Source organism: Sciurus carolinensis, chromosome 12, assembly GCF_902686445.1.
Source record: "Sciurus carolinensis chromosome 12, mSciCar1.2, whole genome shotgun sequence".
Taxonomy (NCBI): Eukaryota; Metazoa; Chordata; class Mammalia; order Rodentia; family Sciuridae; genus Sciurus; species Sciurus carolinensis.
Window position 1 is genome coordinate 105,244,861 of NC_062224.1, and position 19,375 is coordinate 105,264,235.

The 19,375-nt window shown below is 54.7% G+C and overlaps 1 protein-coding gene across 1 annotated transcript in view; it reads right to left on the reverse strand.

Moving 5' to 3' along the window:
- Positions 1-2,411: 2,411 nt before the first annotated feature.
- Lhx4 (LIM homeobox 4) overlaps positions 2,412-19,375 on the reverse strand; it is a 38,896-nt gene continuing 21,932 nt past the window's right edge. Inside the window, exons 3-6 of the mRNA XM_047521007.1 lie at positions 11,370-11,572; positions 6,767-6,921; positions 6,295-6,466; positions 2,412-4,262 (exon numbers count right to left, since the gene is read on the reverse strand). Of these exons, the coding sequence (XP_047376963.1) occupies positions 3,868-4,262; positions 6,295-6,466; positions 6,767-6,921; positions 11,370-11,572 (925 nt within the window). The 3' untranslated portion in view covers positions 2,412-3,867. The remainder of the gene's footprint in view (positions 4,263-6,294; positions 6,467-6,766; positions 6,922-11,369; positions 11,573-19,375) is intronic.

Consider the following 19,375-nt stretch of genomic DNA (forward strand, 5'->3'; position numbering starts at 1 on the left):
GTGATCCTTGTCTCTAGGTGAGCAGCAGGTGAGCGTGGGGGTGTCCTTGCTCTGGCCACCTGTGCTCTACCTCCCTAAGCCAAGGAATGCTTGGCGCACCTCCAAACCTGCAGCTGTCTCCTCACCAGAGCTAGCAGCATGAAACTGTGCTTTTAGTGTGGTCCTACCAAGCAGAGTGTGGATGGGATGGCTTTGCTGAGCTCTCTCTTTTTGGCTCCAGTCACTGTGTTTGAGCAGTTGGAGCAACTACTGCAAAAGGGCCAATTGACCAATCCAAGAAAAGAGCGAGCCAGTGATGTGCTTTTATTTAGCTTTCAGCATGCCCAGAGCCCTTCAGCAGCAGGCAATAAAACAAAACTCATTTCCGCTTAATTGCATTTCTCTTCATCTCATGGTTTCCAATTTTTAAAGTGCAATGTTTAAAAAATGAGCCTCCTCGGGTCATCCAGGCCCTGCTGGCTGAGGAGGTGTGGCCATCAGTCCACGGCTGTGACCTAGGTGTCAGTTGGGGCGTGCTGGAAGGGCTGTGTGGGGTCAGGTGGCAGGTGGCAGGCTGTCATACAGCACACAGCCTTTGCTCATCAGAAGCCTCGAGCCACTTCCTCCAAGGAGGTGGTTAGTTCAGAGGAGCAGCTCTGAGCTTCAGAGATGGGGATGTCTCGTTCTACAGAATGCTTACACTTCTTGCAAAGTGAACTTGATGAAGATCTATTGGCCCCCAATTATCTTATTAGATTTTATGTTTTATAGTGCACAAAAAAACCTTCAAGGACACTGCCAAATGCTTCTCTTCGGTCTCAGTTTTGCTCTTTTTCCCTGTTATTCACTATATTAATTTGCAGGAACAGTATTATCAGTATGATAGTTGATGTTCATCTTACATTATGCTCATAACTATCAGATGAAGCCTCAAGACCAAAAGGAGCTTGCCTGGGGTTACACAGCAAGTCCTTGAAGAGCCAAGAACCCCACTTCCCAACAACAAGATGTACCCATGGGCCAGATAGCCCTTAGATTTGGTATTTTCTCCATGATTTTATCACTTTTCAGCAAATACAGATTTCTTCACACCACTTAGTTCCCATTTTGCTTATCCAATCACCACTGGGAACTTAGGGGTCAGTTATTAATTTGCTCCAGTGTTCAGAAGCTTCCTGTTCTAAAGTCTGTTGGGCAGCACTGCAGATCATTGTTAACTGCTCTCTTAGGGTCAGACAGGCCCTCATATTGCAAATTCCTCCAGAAGGTCTCATGTCACTTCTTAAGTTCATCTGTGTCAATTAGCAAGGGGGAAGCCATTACCAGGTGGCACCAAGTACACAGTATTAGACTGGTGAGGAGTCTAGTAGAGGAGAGCCTCTGAGAACAGCCAATCTCAGAGCACAGTGCTCACTGATGACATTGGCCCATCATAATGCAGCACAACTTGCTTGGTGAGCCACTTAAAATCTGAGACCTGTCGTGACTGTGCTTCTAAATGGTCACCCATGTTTGCTGCTCTCCAGGGAGGTGGCTCTGGGGATGGTACTTAAATACAGCTCTCCTGGACTTCTGGTAGTGCTCTCTCAGGACCTGCTTCTCCAGCAGTCCAGCCCAAGTGAAACCAAAGGACCTACTACCAACGTCACTGCACTACCCAGAGTCCCTAGACAGACTTCTCATTGTGAGAACAGTCTCCTATTCTTCTACCATTGAACTGGGAGTATGATTAACTCCTTTACAAAAAAAAAAAAAAAAGCTGGTCAACCTAAATTGATCTTCTATAGATCCTGCTGTCCCATACTATACTCACTTCTGAACCCACAAGATATTAAGCCCAACATGGACCTGGCTAGGCAGCTTCCCACCTGGCTTGCCCAGCACAGCCTCTCTCCTGTGTTTTGTGAGCAGCTTGCTGAGAAGCGTGTATTTAAGAAGTTGACCTCTAAACAATGATTTCCCTTCCTTCACATGCTCATTATCTGGTTTTGTGTCCATTCCCACCCGACATTGTTGGGGAATTCCAGTAGCATAAAAATGGATGGCCTTAAGCACCACCATCCACAAACATGGAGCCTTGAGAAAAGAGTCCATGTTTGCAGATTCCCCAGGCAAAACTCAGGGCAATTGCAGCCCACAAAAAAAAAAAAAAAAAAAAAAAAAAAAAAAAAAAAAAAAAACAAGGGTACGCTACAAAACTGATCAGAGAAAAGGTGACCTGAAGGCTGATCCGGGAATTCATTGACTGTCTCTTAAAGACACGTAATTGAACTTAATGCAGCCCTGGAACAGGGCTTGCAAAAGACGCTTCCTTTAGTCTGCCTGCAGCATGCCAAAGTCTCTGCAGTCCTCACAAGGTGATAACCAGTCGCACGAGGAAGGGTCCTTCGGGTCTTTAGCCGTCACCTCATGTGAACAAAAGGAGAGGTCTTCTCGCTCCTTCCTACCTGCCAATCTCATTTAAGAGAATGGGAAGCCAGAAGAAGCAAACCATGGTTTCCCAAGGGGATGGAAATAAATTGCAACTGGCTAAATTCCCAGCTTGCACATGGAGAGCATTCTGATGGCCAGAAGTGGGGTGCACAAGGTGGTAGTTGCAGCTTTGACCTTGCTGCAGGCTTAGTGACATGCTACTGCAAACCTGCAAGCAGGAAGTCCCTGCACTGCCACTGACTGGGGAGCTCTGGTTTTCTGAGCACAGGACAGGAGTCCTGGGCATGGCACAAGTCCAGCCGGCAACCCAGAGAGATGCAGCCCAAGGACCACTCAAAACCTTTTGGACAGTGTTAAGGCTGTTCCCCAGGGTACTCCTCCCAACTAAGGTAAGCCAAAAGAGCAACGCTGTCGTCCAATGGAGTCAGCAGAGAAGAGTTTCAATTTTTAGGAGGAGGAGGGCAGACTTGCAACCCCCTCGAGGCAGACTCCAAATTTCATTTCACCCCACAAGGAGACTGGCATCTGCCCCTGTGGCTAAACAGACTGCACATTTGGAACCCGAAAGCTTCTTCCAGTGCTGTCACTGATTGTCACTGTGTTCTCTCCACGGTTTAGCTTTGATCATTGTGTAGCCCACAGCCTATATTGGGTAATAAATGATACAAGCAAATCAAAAAGGCACACTGTGCCCAGGGGACTCATCAAGCAGTTTGTGAAGGTCCAGGCCACTCAGCTCCAGCCTCAGAGTCATCTGCAATGAAAAGCACTTCTTGCCATGAGGGATTCAGTGGTATAGAAGGGATTTCTTAAAAACTAAAACCGATGATTATTCTCTGGTTTATACTTTCACATAGGAAAGAAGTCATATTTTCATAGCAACAAAAAGAAAGGGAGAGGGGGATTTTTTAATATCAAATTGTGGCCATCAATGTTTTCACTAACCTTTAATAACTGACTATTTTATTTTGAAAATCAGGGTTCAATCAGGGTGGTCCAGAAATCATCTCATTATACTCAAGGGCCGCGATGCTCTACCTCAAGAATCTCGGCTCTGGTGAGGGCCGTGATTTGGGAGGCATTGTGTGAGACACACAGTTGGAGCAGAGTTCCCAGAGGCCCAGGTGGCCTGTCACAGTCGCCTTGTGCTACCAAAGCACTGAGCAGCCAAAGCCACCAAGCAGGGCGGGTGGGGAGAGCGCCAGCAAGCCAGCATCCTAGAGCTCCAGGCTGTCCACCCTGTGCCGTTGCAGCTGAGGCTGCTCTCCTGCCTCCTCCAAGAAAGCAGTGCCCTAGCGAGGTCGCACAGCCTTCTAGGAACCAGCAGAGGACTTCCATTGAAAATAATGGAAATTCACATTGGCGCATTTTTGATCCTTAAGAGGCAAGTCTCCTTCAGTCCTTGAAGATATGCTCTCAAATCAGGAGGACAGGTAGGGTGGGGAGGAGAGAAGTTTAAAAAGCAGGATGATCCATTTCATCAAGCCAAGAGGCTGGGCTAGTTGGAAAATCAGGATAGCCTACACTGCTTCCTGTGGAGATGTCAGAGGTGGGTCCCCCAGCCATGGCTCTCAGCGTCTGGCTCACTCCCTGCCCTGCATGCGCAATGATGCCCAAATTACTGTCCACTGTGTAATCCAGCCCATTGAGCAAGGGAGCGTGGGATGGCAGGGACGATATGGAGGATGGAGACTGGGGGATTCCATAGGGACTCCCATCCCTCAAGTCCTGATAGGATTGTCCTGTCCCGTCCATGGAGAAGTTCCCATTCATTAACTGTCCGCCTGTAACGTCCCCCACGTTGCCATAAATCCTATTGGTGTGGCCAAGTTCTGAGAGAATTTGATCTTCTGTGGACAAAAGAACGGAAATTTATTATCAGCTGCCAGGACTTCAGTGGTCTCTGCTCTTCAAAACCTAGGAACCCGTGACTAGGGGAAGAGATCTAAGGGTAGCAGCTGTCTCTCTGCCAAGCAAGGGTCAGACACCAACAAATCCACCTGACCTCCAGGGACCAACCCAGGTCAAGGGGCAAAACAAGAAACACCTGGAGAGACCAGTTCCCAGGTCCCAGAGGCTGGACATATATTTGATGAGCTTGTTGGCCCCATGTGGCTGGTGCACTAAGATATTCTGGCAACGCTGAGGAGTATGAGTGCCCCAGGGTTGGTGGGTGGTGATATCTACAACACAAATGGCAGATATGAACGTTTTCAATGAGAAAAGTGCTTAGTTTCATTGTTTGGGAAATAAGCAGACCTGCAGGATAGGACTAAGCTGGGGACCTCTCCTAGACGTGTATACACAATCCATCTGGTCTACCCAGAAAGGAGGCTCAATATCAAAGCACTTGGCTTCTCTCTATTCAATAAGCTCTTCACTGGGCACAAAAATGATTAAAGGTCAGTGGACCTTCTTGTTTCTTGAAGAATTTCACTAAGGGGATCTAATGCAATCTTTGCCACCTAAAAGAATTCATCTTTCCAACAGAGGCAAGAAATTTTAGTCAAGAAATAAAGGATTTTATAATTACCCAGAGAGACCAATGATATGTCAGTCTGGGACCCATCTGCACCCAACAGGAATGATTTAACAATACTGGGTTCCAGGCATCAATCTCAACAGCTCAGATGAGATTAAGTGACTTTCCCAATCCTGCTGTGGGCAGGTGAGAGTGAGGTCCTGGGCCTTCTGCCTGCTAGGCCTCAGCAGACTCGGGGCTGAGTGACAGTCCTCTCACGGTCTCGTGTTCCTGTTAGGCCGCTCATTCCACCCTCTGGCCCACAGACAACTTCTACTTTTCCACCTGAGCTACATCGATTCCTGTGTCAAAACCCATCCCTCAGAGACCCCCATTCCACCCACGAAAATGTAAAAGCAGGGGGCAGGGAAAGCTGATGTCTTTCAAAGGGAGCAGGAAGAAGGCCCTGCTCCACGGTACAATGGCCATGACTTGGCCCTTTGGCTGTGGGAGCCACTGGCTCCTGTAGGGACAGTCATGCCCTCCCTGAGTACAAGTGTGCCTAACTTTCCCCTGCATGTCCACAGCTGCTGTGTTCACTGATTCCCACAACGACTTGAGATGTGCAAGGAGGTGGCATTTCCCACTTAGAGATGGGGAGGCAGCGGCTCTCGAGAAATGAGTGGCTCTGACAGAGCCACACTGCACGCCAGGTTTCTGATCCCCGTTCCGTGTCCTTGCCATCCCCCAGCAGAAGACCTTCCCCATTTGTGGGCTCAGTAGCCGAGAACAGGTAGGGTTATTGGTGAACAAGCTGGGGGTCCACTGCATGCAGTAGTTTGCAGTTTTGCTGATGCACAATCTGAACAGAGCGCATGCTGCAAAGCTCCAGGGCTGGACAGGATGAAGCCAGGGGCGGGAGGTCAGGCAGCTGGTGCCCGCTCACATGCACTCGTGCCCGCTCACGCACTCGCAGCACTGGCTCCCGGAAGAGGCCTACTGAGCGAGTTTCCTGTCACCAGGATAGGAGGACCTGGTTCCTCCAGGGGACCTTGGGAGGCGGTCAGTGTCCCCACAAGGGGAGAGGTGCAGGAGCAGGGCTGGGGCAAAGGCTGAGATGCAGCCGTCTGTTCACAGCCATGTGGGCTGGTGGGGGCACCCCAGTCAGCAGGAAATGAGGGGACCTCAGGGCCTCCAGGAGGACCTGGCTGCACCCCGCCAATCCCGTTCCATCTCAGCATCCGGGCTCACATTTCCTACTCCCCGTCACGCCCTGAAGGGCCACTAGCACCTTCCCCACCCTTTCCCGAATCTTGGAGGGAGTTGCCAAGGCCTCAAGAAAGACCCTCTGCGAGCCAGGGCCTACTGTTCCTCAGGGGACACCCCCAGCACCTGGGCCTCGCCCCTGCGGCGCTGCTCACCTCGGAAGCTCAGCTCACTGTCACTAACCCCACAGTCCTCTGCCGAGCTCTCCTTCTCCTGCTTGCTGCCTCCCCGGCTCCTCTTGACGCTCTTATAGAACTGGCCCCAGCGGTGCCGCCCTGCGTCCTTCTTCAGGCGTTTCTCCTTGGCCCTTCTGTTCTGAAACCAAACCTGCCACAAAGCACAAGGGACACAGGGTGTCCACTGTCAGCCCAAAGCCCCCAGGACCCTAAGGCAGGTGCCTGGAGACAGACTGCAGCCCGTTCTTCCTTCCCCCACTCTCTCCAGCCTGGGCCTCAACTCTGGGATTCTGGCAAACACCCCCAGGGACATGGGGTCACTGCCCTGAGCCCAACTCCCCATGGGGATCAGCGGTGTCACACCCGTTCCTGGTTCTGGACACCAGACACTGCCCCTCCCTGCCAGAGGCCCAGATCCCCAAGGAGAGGGCAAAGGAGGGCTGGCTCTCACCTGCACTACCCTCATGTCCAGGCCCGTCTCCGAGGACAGCTGCTCCCTCACGTGCCGGGCGGGCTTCGGGGAGTTCTTGTAGGCGTTCTTTAATGTCTCCAGCTGCTTGGCGGTGATGGTGGTCCGCGGCCGCTTGGCTCCAGCCTCCGAGTCATCTGCAATGAAAACCACCTCGTGCTGGGTTCAGCAGGTGGGAAGCAGCTGGCCTCCTCCTTCCTTCCCCAGGTAAGCGCCTGCTCTGTACAACTGGGGAAGGAAGGGTGGGCATCCTGCTGGAGTGGCCCCACCCCGCAGAGCCCACCCTGTAGCACTGAAGGTGAGGTCCACTGCCCCTGTGTCCCTTGGCTCCCTGCCTCTCCCTCCTAGGCCAAGCCAATGGCACTGAGGCCCCCATCAGACCGAATATAGAGTTCCACGCATTCCCTGTCATGGCGAGCGCTTGGTTTGGACGTCCCCGGGAGTCGTCTCCAAGGCTGTGAAGGTGAACGGGACACAGTGAAGAAGTCCGTCCTGAGCTGCCCTCCAGAGCCTCCATCTCCCCTGCTCCCGCCTCACTGCTTCTGCCATGGCCTCCCCGGTTCCCACTGGGGGCAGCCGGCAGCTCACTCATGGTCAGAGCAGTGTCCATGCAGAACCCACCGGGGGGTTGTAGAGTCGCTCTAGTCGGTCAAAACGAAACAGGGAAACAGGATGGACAGGCAGAGCCAGTATTTATGAGACGCGCTCACTCGCCACTGCTTGCATTTGTGCCCTGAGTTGAAATGTGAAGTGAGCCGCTCACTGTGGATCTTAGTCAACGTGTTTTGAAAAGCACTGATCAAGGGACGGTCCCTGGTCAACAGAGTGTTCGATGGGTTTTGAACAAAGAGCCTCGAATCCCTGTCAGTTAAAGGCTGGTTTGCTCCCTTCAGTCAGGTAGAGATGCACCTGGTGTGCTCAGCACCGCACAGTGTGCCAACAGCTTGCTGCTCACCTGGGACTTGGACCCAACTCTCCCCCTCTGCCCAGCAGCCTGGAGGATGCTAAGAATAGAGTCCACCACAGGCGCCTGGTTCTCAGTGCTTCATGGTGCTCTTCAGAGCCTCTGCTACATTCCTGACCTCTTCCCTGCCTCTTCTCCTTTAAGAACATTCAAGAAAAACCTCTCAGAAACAACAATAATAGGCAACATCTATTAAAGCACCTACTATGTGCCTGGTTCACTACAAGCTTTCTGTGCAATCAGTCCTCACAATTCTACAAGGCTCTCCAAGTAGAAGACCTGAGTTTGGCCCTCGTGACCCTGGGTGAGTGACGAGCAAGCAGCCTCACCCTCTGAAGCCTTTGGGGGGCGGTGTGTTCTGGGGGTGAAGCAATGGTACAGCTGGGGCCACACTACACCCACACGTGCAGCAGGGGTGGAGGCCTCTTCTCCTTGGACTGTTCCCGTATGTTTCCCAGCATAAGTCACTGTCATTCCAGAACCATCCTTGAACCGCTCCTGCCCAACTCCTTCCCTGCAGTCCAGGACCCAAGGCAGGGTGAGGGACAGAGCCCCTGTGCTCAGGGAGTAATGCCAACACAGAAAACCTCCGTGACTCACGAAATTCCAGAGTTCAGCCTGATGTTGTTGGATGCAAATGTGAAATTATACAGCTATGAAATGGTGTACTTTTAAAATACGTGTAGGATCTTCATGCACAAAATTTTAAATAATAAAATGATAAAAATGTAAGCCGATAGTCCCAGCTCCTGAGGGGCTGCGCAGGAGGAGAGCGTGGGCCCAGGAGTTCGAGACCAGCCCAGGCAACACACTGAGACCCTGTCTCAGAGGAAAAAAAAGAATTTAACTTGCCAGGAATCGCTTAATTTCCAAACAGTTTTTCCTAGTGAATTAGCAATCATTTTCGCCACAGCAGGTGGCTGTGCCCCTGGAGTTTGCCTGTCACCCAGGTGGGTGGCCCTGTGGTGCCACACCACTGCTGTGTGTGCAGGACTTTCTTCTTGTGATTACAGGGACTATTATGCTGTTATTTTAACATTCGCTGTTATTATAATTTAAAATCTTTTTTATATCCTATAACAATGTCATCCAAGTATTCATTAAGTAGTGGTGGCAGTGCTCATGCTGAAAAATGTACCCAAAAATCAATAACTTTGGTGCGGAAGTTAAATGTGATAAAATGCTATGAGGAAGGCCAAGCGAGACCATGATACCCGGCTGTTAATTTAGGAGAGAGCCTTGGGCATGGTACTAGCGATAATGCCGAGAAAAGAAAAAGTAGCATTAAGGCGAAGGTACGCTTCACAGGTTATGGATCTGTTGCTCGTGGACGGCGCCCTCCCCCCAAGTTTACATTAATTCCTCTGGGAAAATTAGTCTTAATGTATGTTAGCACTGAATTATGCAGGGTCTCCTAGAACTTGTCCCTGGCATAAAATGCAACCTCATTATTTTGAAAATGCAGATATCCAAGGAGAAGGAACAAATGAACAAAATCATTCACACTAAGGTGCTAATAACTGATATTAGGTCCTCTGTTTAGCTCAAGGGAAGAAATCATAAACCTAAAAGAAGACAGGGAGCAAGGAGGAATCCCAACACATTCAAAGGTAGCCAAACGTCCTGCTTCGGACAAATGTCCTATGCTACCCCAGGACCACTCTGCTGGCCCAGGACAGAGCGGCTCTGCCTCACCGACACCCAGAGGACACCTGGGGAACACGGCAGACATGCCCTCAGCTGCCTAAACCTGCCCCACCTCCCTGTCTGCACGTCCCCACACTCTTACTTAACACCCCAGTTCACAAGCCTCTTCCTGCTTAACCCGCAGGAGCAGCTTCTACCAACCCCCCAGGTAGTTGGGAAGCAAAGACAGCCAGCCACACCCCATCCCAGAGGAGCTCCAAGTTCTTGGGGATGCCCATCCAGCCTCAGATGCCAAATCCAGTGTCTCCCCACGTCACGCAGAGGACTGCCACAGAGCAGATATTCTTCCACGAAATCACGAGCCCCACAATGTCACTCTTGCCTCCGCAGCTACATTATGACCAGTCTGTGTTTGTCTCAGCAACATGAGGAGCCGCGCTGACAGAACTCAGGGTCTAAAGGAAGCGAGCCCCTGACCACGAGAACGGGGTGGGGGTGCTTTTATGATCTGAGGTGAAAGGCAGCAGAGTTCCAAAGGTGTCTCAGTGTCTTCAAGCCTGTCTGCATCGGTGGCTTATTTCTGACAAGCCGCCCTACTCTTTCATGACATCTTAATGAACTTCAAAGCAACAGCATGGAGTTTAAGGAACCAGAGCAGACAGTCATCTTCAGAGGCCCCAGGTCTGTAAAAGAAGCAGACCAGAGTCCTCTGTCCACCTGGAAAGGCCAGAGGTGTGGGGATAATGGCAGAGGGGATCCCAAAGATATGGGAAGCCTATACCATAGGCATCCCTTCCCCTCCCTGCCTGTCCCTTCCTCCTGCTAAAGCCAAATTTGGCCCAGTTAGTTCACCAAAAGGGCCCCTATGAATTCCTCTGTGTCCTTGCTGCCACAAAACCCTTATTTTATACTGCATTTATTAATCAAAAAACTAATTTCTCCATGTATTGATCAGATCCAGATAACATAGGTATGTGAGTCCAGGAAAGATCTGGAAGGCAATACATGAAAACTGTTTTTGCTTTATTGATTTATTTCCATCAAGTCCAGACCTATCAACAGGACTGCTTTCCACTGTGGCGCTCTAAGTTGATAAAAATTCTAGTCAAAGGCAAAAGACCTTGATGTTGCGTGAGTTCGTGCATCTGAGATTCCAAGGTTGGGTTTGGCCAAATCCCAGATTCAGAGCTGGAGTATGACACCCCCGCCCTGGGGGCACAGAGGGGGTGAGAAGGCAGGGATGGGGCTGCAGGAAGGAGGGAGTGGGGGTGACCTTCCTGAGGGGAGCCAGTCTGAGTCCTGTCCAGGAGAGTCCCCAGGCCCAAGAACACGCCACGGAGGGTAAAAGCAGTGTCGGCCCAGCTGCCCAGGTAAGCAGGGTTCCCAGGTGTGGCTGCCGGATGCTGCAGCCTGATCTCGGCCTCTGCCCTGCAGCCTGGGCAATGGCCCTGAGGCCAGGGCAGGGCAGGGCTCGGTTACAGTGTGGAGTCCAGGTCTCCCTAACATGGCCACACCTTCCTCATCCTCACTCAGCAGAATGAGCCTCAGCAACAGAGGGACAGCGGCCCTCCGTCTCTTCCCGAGACAGGAACGCCTGCAACACAAGCCGACCCTCAGGGAGGACAGGCCCGCGCTGGGCCCTTTGTCCCCAGCCTGAGGCAGGTGAATGCAGAGGTCAAACCCCAGTGTCCACTGAGACCGAGCTCCAAGACCGCACAGGCAGAGCCCACCAAGAGCCCGACCAGAAGGTCCCTGGCTGTCCCAAGGCCGTCATGGAGTGGGGCCATGGCGTGTCTCACACCCAGAGCTTGACTACTGCTTCCATAAAGCCAGCAAGCGCTAGCGGGCTGGGGCGTCAGCATTAGCTCCACGGAGCTCTGGGACACCTCTCAGAGGAGGCCGGGTGTGAGGGCCCCGAGGGCCGGGCAGGCCGCACATCTCGGCAGACGGGGACGGGCGCGCCGGGACGCTTACCGTTCTGCTTGGCCGTCTCGTAGTCTTCCTTGCACACCAGCCGCCCATCCTCCATGAGGTAGAACTCGTCCCCTGTGGCCAGCTGCCGGCTGCAGATGATGCAGGCGAAGCAGTGCAGGTGGTAGACAAAGTCCTGGGCCTTGCGGACCACCTGGGTCGGGGGGATGCCCTGCTGGCAGGCCGTGCATTTCGTGCCGAAGCGCCTGTCAGGGGGCAGAAGAGGATCAGGGCAGAAGAGGTGTGCTTGTGGGTCTCCGCCTCCTGCCAGCCCTCTCCTAGCCACCACGCCCGTGTCACGCCCCCGCGGAAACCAGAGCTGTCCTCGGGCCTCCAAAGAGTTCCATCGCTTCGTGCGGGGCTCTCGCACCACAAATGAAGGGGTGGGACCACAGCTAGTCTCTAACGCCTTTCCTGGGTGACATTCCCTGGGCTCCACATCGCCTGATTGACACCCACCATCATGGGTAGGGGTGGGGTCTCTAGGGCCCTCCTGGGTGGCTGTACTCTCCTCCTCCGGGCGCCCTTGTCTTCATGGGGTGGTCTAGCAGGGAACCTCGTGAGAAGCACCCAGAAGCCTCTTCCTCACAGGGGGAGGGCCCATGGCCAGGCTCCCGCACAGCCCTGTCCACGCGGGCAGGCCGAGAAGATGTGCTTTGCAGCAGAGCAGGGCTCTCCCTCCGGAGGTGCCTTCCTTCCTGTCTCTCCCTCCCCTCCACTCAGGACCCAGGACGGCTCCTCCCTCCCTGCACACAGCGCTGGGATGGCCGGGGACAGGCAGGAGGTCTGCCGCCTGTTTGGAAAGTGCTGCTTCAGGTCTCTCCCGGGTCTTTACCTTTCTGTACACACATCAAGGCAAAAGAAAGTCACTCACTGCCACCCTGTGCCAGGACTGGGAAAGCACGAGAAATAGGCAATTCAAAGAATCACCCATCGGGGTCCTTGCAGCCTCCTTCCCCGTTCTGGCCACAGAGACACACGAAGCCCCGCCAGGGCCATAGAGGCAAGAGGGAAACGGAGGCCAGCGCTGGGGAGGGCGAGGAAGGGGTGCGATGCGGCAGGTGAGCCCTCCCTGCTGCAGGAGGAGGCGGTGGGGCCGGGAAGCAGGGGCAGAGTTTAAAACAGCAATCAACCTAATTATTCATGACACTTCACACGGCAGAACTTTATCTTCTTCAGGATGAAAGACTTCGCCTAATGGATCTGGGGAAGGTTTGATTTTAATGGTCCTTTTAACTAATGCTTATAGGCAGCCTGATTTCCCCTGAAAGGACAGTACATATTTCATCCACATTAATACCAAATAAATTAATTATGGTCATGGCTATCATGATGAATCCCAGATTAATGCAGAATGATGGGTCTCTTAAGCAGCAATGATACCTGCGGAGGGGGCGGCAGGGGACTACAGCAGGCATGTCCAGCAGCAGCCTCGGGACCACCCCCCATGGGCAGGGCATCCTGATCCTGGAGGAAGCAAGGGGTCTCCATGTCTACCCGGGGGACTCCCTAGGAGCCAGAACTGTGACTGGAAGACTGCTCCTCTGAGATGGGTACAGAGGGCGTTGGGGTGCATCTGCCACATGGCTTAGGACACTCCAGGCTTCTGAATCCCTAGGACGTCTCTTAGTTTGCTGGGGGGATGTGTGGGAACAGGCCTCTCAGAGCCTAAGTGCTCCACCTGAAGTTCAGGTAGATTTCAGGAACCATTGTTTCTGAGTGGCTCAGAATCCTGCCTCAGGAGGCCATCCAAGTTTCTGTCAGAATTTCAAAGAGATCCAGGACCCAGAAAAGTAGAGTTCCTCTTTGTTGAATAATGAAATCAGGGAGGAAAGAACCATGTTTTCAAGAGGATGTACATGGAGATGGTGTGGCAGCACTTGCCTATAATCCCAGCGACTAGAGAGGCTGAGGCAGGAGGATTTCAAGTGTTTGAGGCCAGCCTTAGCAATTTAGTGAGGCCCTAAGCAACTTAGCGAAACCCTGTCTTAAAATAAATAAAAAGGACTTGGGATGCAGCACAGTGGTAAAGCACCCCCGGTTCATTCCCAGTACCACCCCCTGACCACTCAAAAAAAGAAAAGGAAAAGAAAGAAATAGAAGGATGTGCATGGAGAGTGGAGATGGTAGCGTGTGGCTCGCCCAGGAGGATCCTGCCCCTCCCGGAGCCCAGGTGAGAACCAGGCCACCCCCGCAGCAGCGTGTAACCGCGAGAAGGCAGGCAGCATGCGGTCTGTGGAGAGCGGAGAGAGAGGAAGCCTGCCTAGACGCTACTTGAGAGGTTTTCAGGAGCCTGTATTTTTCCTGCTTCATCCGGGTCAATCCACAAAGCAGGTGTTAGTTACGATGGAACAAAGCCTCCACCAGGCCTGCTGGAACCCTCCCAAGAAACCACCCAAAGCTGGGGAGCATGCCCCACCCCTTTGCTGAAAAGGGGCAGAAGTGGCCCCAGGGATGATCTAGACTGTCCCCAAAACAAATCCCAACTTGGTGGCCTGGGTGGAGAAGAGACCCCAGAAAAGAGTGGAGCCCCTCCAGCAGCTCATCCCACGACGGGACCACGTCTCTCACCTCTAAAAGCAGGGGGGCTCGCAGTAGCCAGAAGCCCCGTCGACACCAGCGCACCAGAGACGTGAAAGATAACGGGGTATAAATTTAATCTACAAACCGACAGTGATTCATGCACAGGGGGCAAGTGCACAAGAAAAATGAAAAACAAATGGACTTTCCCACTAGCATTTTTTAGCAATTGAAGCAATTTTCCTGATTGTGGGATTTATACGGATGGTTAAGTGGGAGTTGCTCCTCATTACCTTTTATCCCTGGACCACAGCCAACGGGACCCCTGCCAAGGGGACCTCATGCACTCCTTGGCCCCCAGGGCTCCCCTGGACTGGCCAGGCCTGAAGGGCCACCCCACCTCTAGCCAGAGCCAGGGGACCCAGGAAAAGGAGCCATGGTGTGGGGTGATGAAGACCCGTCCCCAGGTGTCCAGTCTTAGACCAGCCAGAGTCCCAGGGAGAAGGACCTGGCAGGCCACACAACTGTCTCGTGACACACAATAATGAGACACCCAGGCCTGGCTGAAATTCCCAGCTCGCAAAGGAGGTAAAACTGACCCTGACCGCTACAGGAGAAGCACAGTGCGACATTCTGACCAAATCCCAAGGACACCAGGCGAGGGAGGAGGGGCTGGACCAGCCGAGGAAGACGGCTTCTGCGGGTCCTAGGCAGCCCCCCATGCCAGACCAAGCACCTACTGTGTGCAGGGCCCTGCCCACTTAGGGGCTTCCGGCACCCTGGCCTTGATTCCAGAAAGACATTCCAGCCGCCCGTCGGCCTGGCCAGCCTCTGGGGACAGCCAGACTTCCGAGGAAAGCAGCTGGAGCTGGTCCAAAATGGTGACAAAAATGCAAAGGAGGCTCGTGACGCCTCCTGGGGTCATTTCCCTCCTCTTGTCCCAACACATAGTAGGCGAGCGACAAGGCCCGAGTGAATGCATGATGAGTGACTCCTCAGTGCGTGAGCCTGGGCAGGCAGGAGGGCCCGGCTCTGCACGCAGCGGTGGCTCCTGCGAAGGTCTCTGTCGGCAGGGACAGTGGCAGGGGGAAACGAGACTGGCAGTTTACAAAACACGGAACTGGGCAACCCACAGGCTGCCACCAACACGTCGTTCCACAATGTCTCCCGAGGGGATTGTGATGCCTGAAACAGGCGAGGCCCCGAGGCACAGAGAGGTCAGCTGCCGGCCCCAGCCACACAGCAAGTGGGAGAGCCGGGTTTGAGCTGGTCCTTCTGCCGTGGCACATGATGGCAGCAAGACAGCCACACGGGCTTTGTGCCCACCCTAGCTGGATCCTAGGTAAAGGGCCCTGTGCCTGCACATCCCCGCCCCCAACTGAACCCTGAGAGGGCGGCTCCAGCCCTGCCATGCAGGGGCTGCCATGGGTCCCTCAGCCCCGGGGTGTCCACCCCAGCCCACCCAGCTGGCCCAGCTCACCCCAGTCCTACAGCTGGCATGGTGCAAGGGGCTGGGAAGCACTCAGACAGCTCTCAGGGACCCCCTTGGCCCTGGGAGGGACCGGGCTCTGTCCTTATCGCGCCCTCGGCTCCAGGGCGCGGCCTGGGTCCCGGCTCTGGGTAGCTGTCCACCGTTGCTGCTCTTGACAGGTCAGGCTGGTTCTCTCACCAAGGCAGGGACCAGCGTGAGTGTGTTGGATCAGGCAGAAAGGGGCGACAGACGGGCTCCCCAGAACTCCTAGAACGAGGGGTGCAGAAACCCCGCACCGCCCACGTCTGGCACGTTCCCGGTTTTAAGTGCTGCACTATCATTGGACCTGGTAACCATGTTGTGGCTACTGAGACACCAAGAACGGTCACTGAGTGCCAACATCCTCCAAGTGCCCACTGTGTCCCACTCCACTGGGGCCCTGTGCATTCACATGCCCCGTGTCCAGGCCCTCAGCCCACAGCCCCACCACCCTGTGGCAGTCACTGCCACCCAGTGCCACCACACTAGGTCCCCATGGCCTGGCTCGTGACATTCCATGACTCCTGCCATGACTCTGGGTGTCTTTGATGACACGCAGACAGCCCCTCCCTGCCCTGCCCTGTGACCCTTCTCTTGAAGGTCACAGCCTCCACCCTTCACTGGATGGTCTGCCCAAGACCTGGCTGTCACCAAGGGCTGCCACGCCCTCCAGAACTCCGACCCCCTTTGGATGGTGGCCACCACCTCCTGCCCGCAGCTCCCGGCATCCTCCAGTGCCTGGACGCCAACCGCCCAGGGAGACTGCATTCCACCATGGCTGCCACTGTCCCTCACGCCCTAGGGCCTCGCTTCCGTCCCACCCAGAAGCCTCCACCCACCCTTCCCTTGCAGCACACGACTCTCCTGCCTTCCCTCAACCCTCTGCCGCCTCCGCCCAGCCCCGGACACTGCACAGAGCTGAGGAAGACTCCCCCTGCTGACTGTGCCACCTGAAGCCCTGGCACGGGCACCTCGAGGGGGCCCGGGCTCCGTGACATGCCTCCCTGGACCCGTCCCTCCCCCACCTCCCAGAGCCCTCTCCCCCTTGTGCCCATCCTCGGTTCCCTGGGCCGCTCAGCTGGCAGCCCTGTTTCCCCCACTGTCCCACCTGGCCACCCCCAGGGCAGCTGTGTCTCTGGCCAGCCCGGGGCTTCCTACAAGGGGACCTGTCCCTGCTCCTGCTCAAGGCCCACCCTCAGCCTGGGGACAGGGCGCCTTCCTTCTGCCTGCAAAGCTCCCTCCCAGCAGCTGTTACTGCTGCTGCTTAGAACAACCCTCTCTTGACCCCACGTCCGCATCTACCACCCGGCCCTCTTCCCCAGGGCGGAACTGCTCGGAGGACTAGAGGAGGTGTAACCGTGCCAGATTCTCTTGAGTAAAGGGCCCGGTGCCCCTCACATGCCCACCCCCAGCCGCTCTGAGCCCTGAGTGACTTCAATCCATCCACTCAGCGTGCTGCCCGCCGGCCAACCCAGCACACTTGACACATCCAGCACCAGGCCCAGCGGTCAGCTCCCATCCTCCCTGGCCCTCCAGCGGGCTCTGTCCCCTTCCCAGGCTCCATGCTCACCTGGCCTCAGAACCCAGCTCCCTGGTCGAGCCCCACTCGCCCTCCCACGCCCACAGGCCCCCACACTCCCGTCTCTTCCTTGCCTGCCCTGCTTCCTGGGGCTCTCCTGCCTCCAGCTCAGGATGTCCAAACCCAAGCCCCTGCCCTTCCCCCAGAATCTGCCCATCTCAGGTCAAGGACACTTCATCCTCCAGATTGCTCAGACCAAAAGCCCTGGACACTCCATCTGATGTCAGGAAATCCTGTTGACCCCAAGTCCTACCACGTGTGGGACCACTCCTCACATCTCTGCAAGCACGTGACAGCAGGGCTTCATCTGTTCTGCTTACAGCCGAATCCAGGGCTGACAGTGTCTGCCCAGGACCTGCACCCAGTGAACGGATGGGTGGTCACCCCATGGCATGTTTCCATCTAGGTGAACAAAGAAGCCCAGAGAGGGTGAGAATCTGCCTGAGGTCTCACAGCCAAGAGCAGTGCACCTGAGAGGTGGACCCAGAGCCCTTCCTCGGGTGCCTCCCTTGCTCTTGGTCATCAGCAGGCAGTTGTGGGGACCAGCCCGGACCCCAGGCCAGCCTCCCGTGTGTTGGAGCTGCCACGGCGCGGGCGCCATCCGGAGGAAGCCAAACACTACACAACTTGATTTTATGCTTTAATTGCTTGGCGGTGATTTACTACGGGCTGTATATTTTTTCCCAGCTGCCACTTCCCTCCAGTATTTCTTTTATCTATCACCACACTTGACAGGTAAGTTGCTGATATTTACTGTTACTGTATGTACCAATATTCCCAACATATATCACCGCCCACTCTCAGGCCACCGCCATGTCATGGGCACATAAAGCTCTGCCCAAGTACCGTCAGCCCTCTGCAGATGTAGACTGGGGTCACAGCTGGAGAAGGCTAGAGCCTTGGGGGAGGGGGACACAGCCCCCGCCAACTGCACACAGTCACCTGCACGCCTCTCTGGCCAGCGGCACTGCCCCACAGAGATGCGCACTTGGGGGAGTTTTTTAATATAATGTTTTATTTTTAAGGAGCACTTGATATTACTATTTTGAGGTGACTGCAACTACAAAAGCCTTGGAAACCTGTGACCTAGTCCAATGCCCTCATTTAACAGAGAAGGAAAGTGGGTCCCAGAGAGAGGTAGTGACTCGCCCAAAATCACACAGCTCACACAGAGAGAAGAGGGTAGGACCCACTGCTCGCTTTTCTCGGCCACACGTCGTCTCCCTTTTTGGAAACACTGACCAAGCTTGTATATGCGCCAGACAATGTTATGGAAATCACCTCGCTGAAACCTCACAACTGCTCTTACAGGTATGTTTCATTATTCTCCTTTCACAGATGGTGAGGGGCTTGGAGCACTCAGGTGGAGGGCCCAAGACCACCCTCTCCCTCCTGCTGCTGTCCCCAGCACCCGCCCTCCTGGCCTCTGCCCAGATGGTAGCTCTTACCAAATAACCCTGGGCAGAAGACTTGCCTGGGGGGTTCCTCTAAAGCAGAAGAGCCACCCCTGGCTCCTGATTCTCCGCCCCCATTGAACAAGCACCGGCCTCCAGCAGCTGAGGCTGGACCACTCCTCGGGGAATGTTGAGTGACTTATGCTCTCAGCCTGCCTGGGGCATCTGCAGGTGCTGGTTGATTCTGAGTCCCAAAGTCCTTCCAGTTCTAGGACTTTATTCTCTGTGGGTGGCATAGCAGCCACTGGCAGGCAGTAGAATGGACATTTGGGGACACAGGCCCAAACCAGTCTCCCAAGCAAAAGGCTGGACTCAGCCATAACCCTGGCCACACAGCCTGACCCTAGTCTGTGGTTTCTCTTCAAAGTGGACTTCCGGGGACACAAAAGGTTCCCAAAGGGCCAGAATAACCAACTGGACACTGTCTCTGACAGCCCTGGCCTGAGAATCAGCACATGAAGTTGGGCCAGATCATGGGCCCTTGAATGCTGAGCCTGGAAGTTTCAGGAGACAATGGGAGCAGGGTGACAGAGCTGGGCCTGGCAGGAGGGGACATCTGGAATGCCTGGGAGGAGGACAGCAGGGGGGAAATCTCCCAGGGTGCAGAGGTGTGGCATCAGGGGACTCACAGGACAGGCCGCGCACTGGGCGGGAAGGCCTTTTGGGGGCGGGATCCCGGTGACCTGCCAGAGGTGAGAGGTGCAGGAGACAAGGGCGCGGCTGCTGGCCGGGAGCTCGGGGAAGGAGCGCCGCCCATCTGCCACGCCCCCGCCAGCCAGGCCCCACCCTGTTTGCGGGCAGCCCAGATGCCATCTGACTCTCGAGCTGATTCTCATCTATTTGGTTCCAAACTGTTTCCTCCATGCCAAGAAAGTCCCGGAGATGCAGTTTCCACAGATGTCAGGAGGCCCTCGCCCCAGGCCGGGCTCTGGGCGGGCGGCCGCGG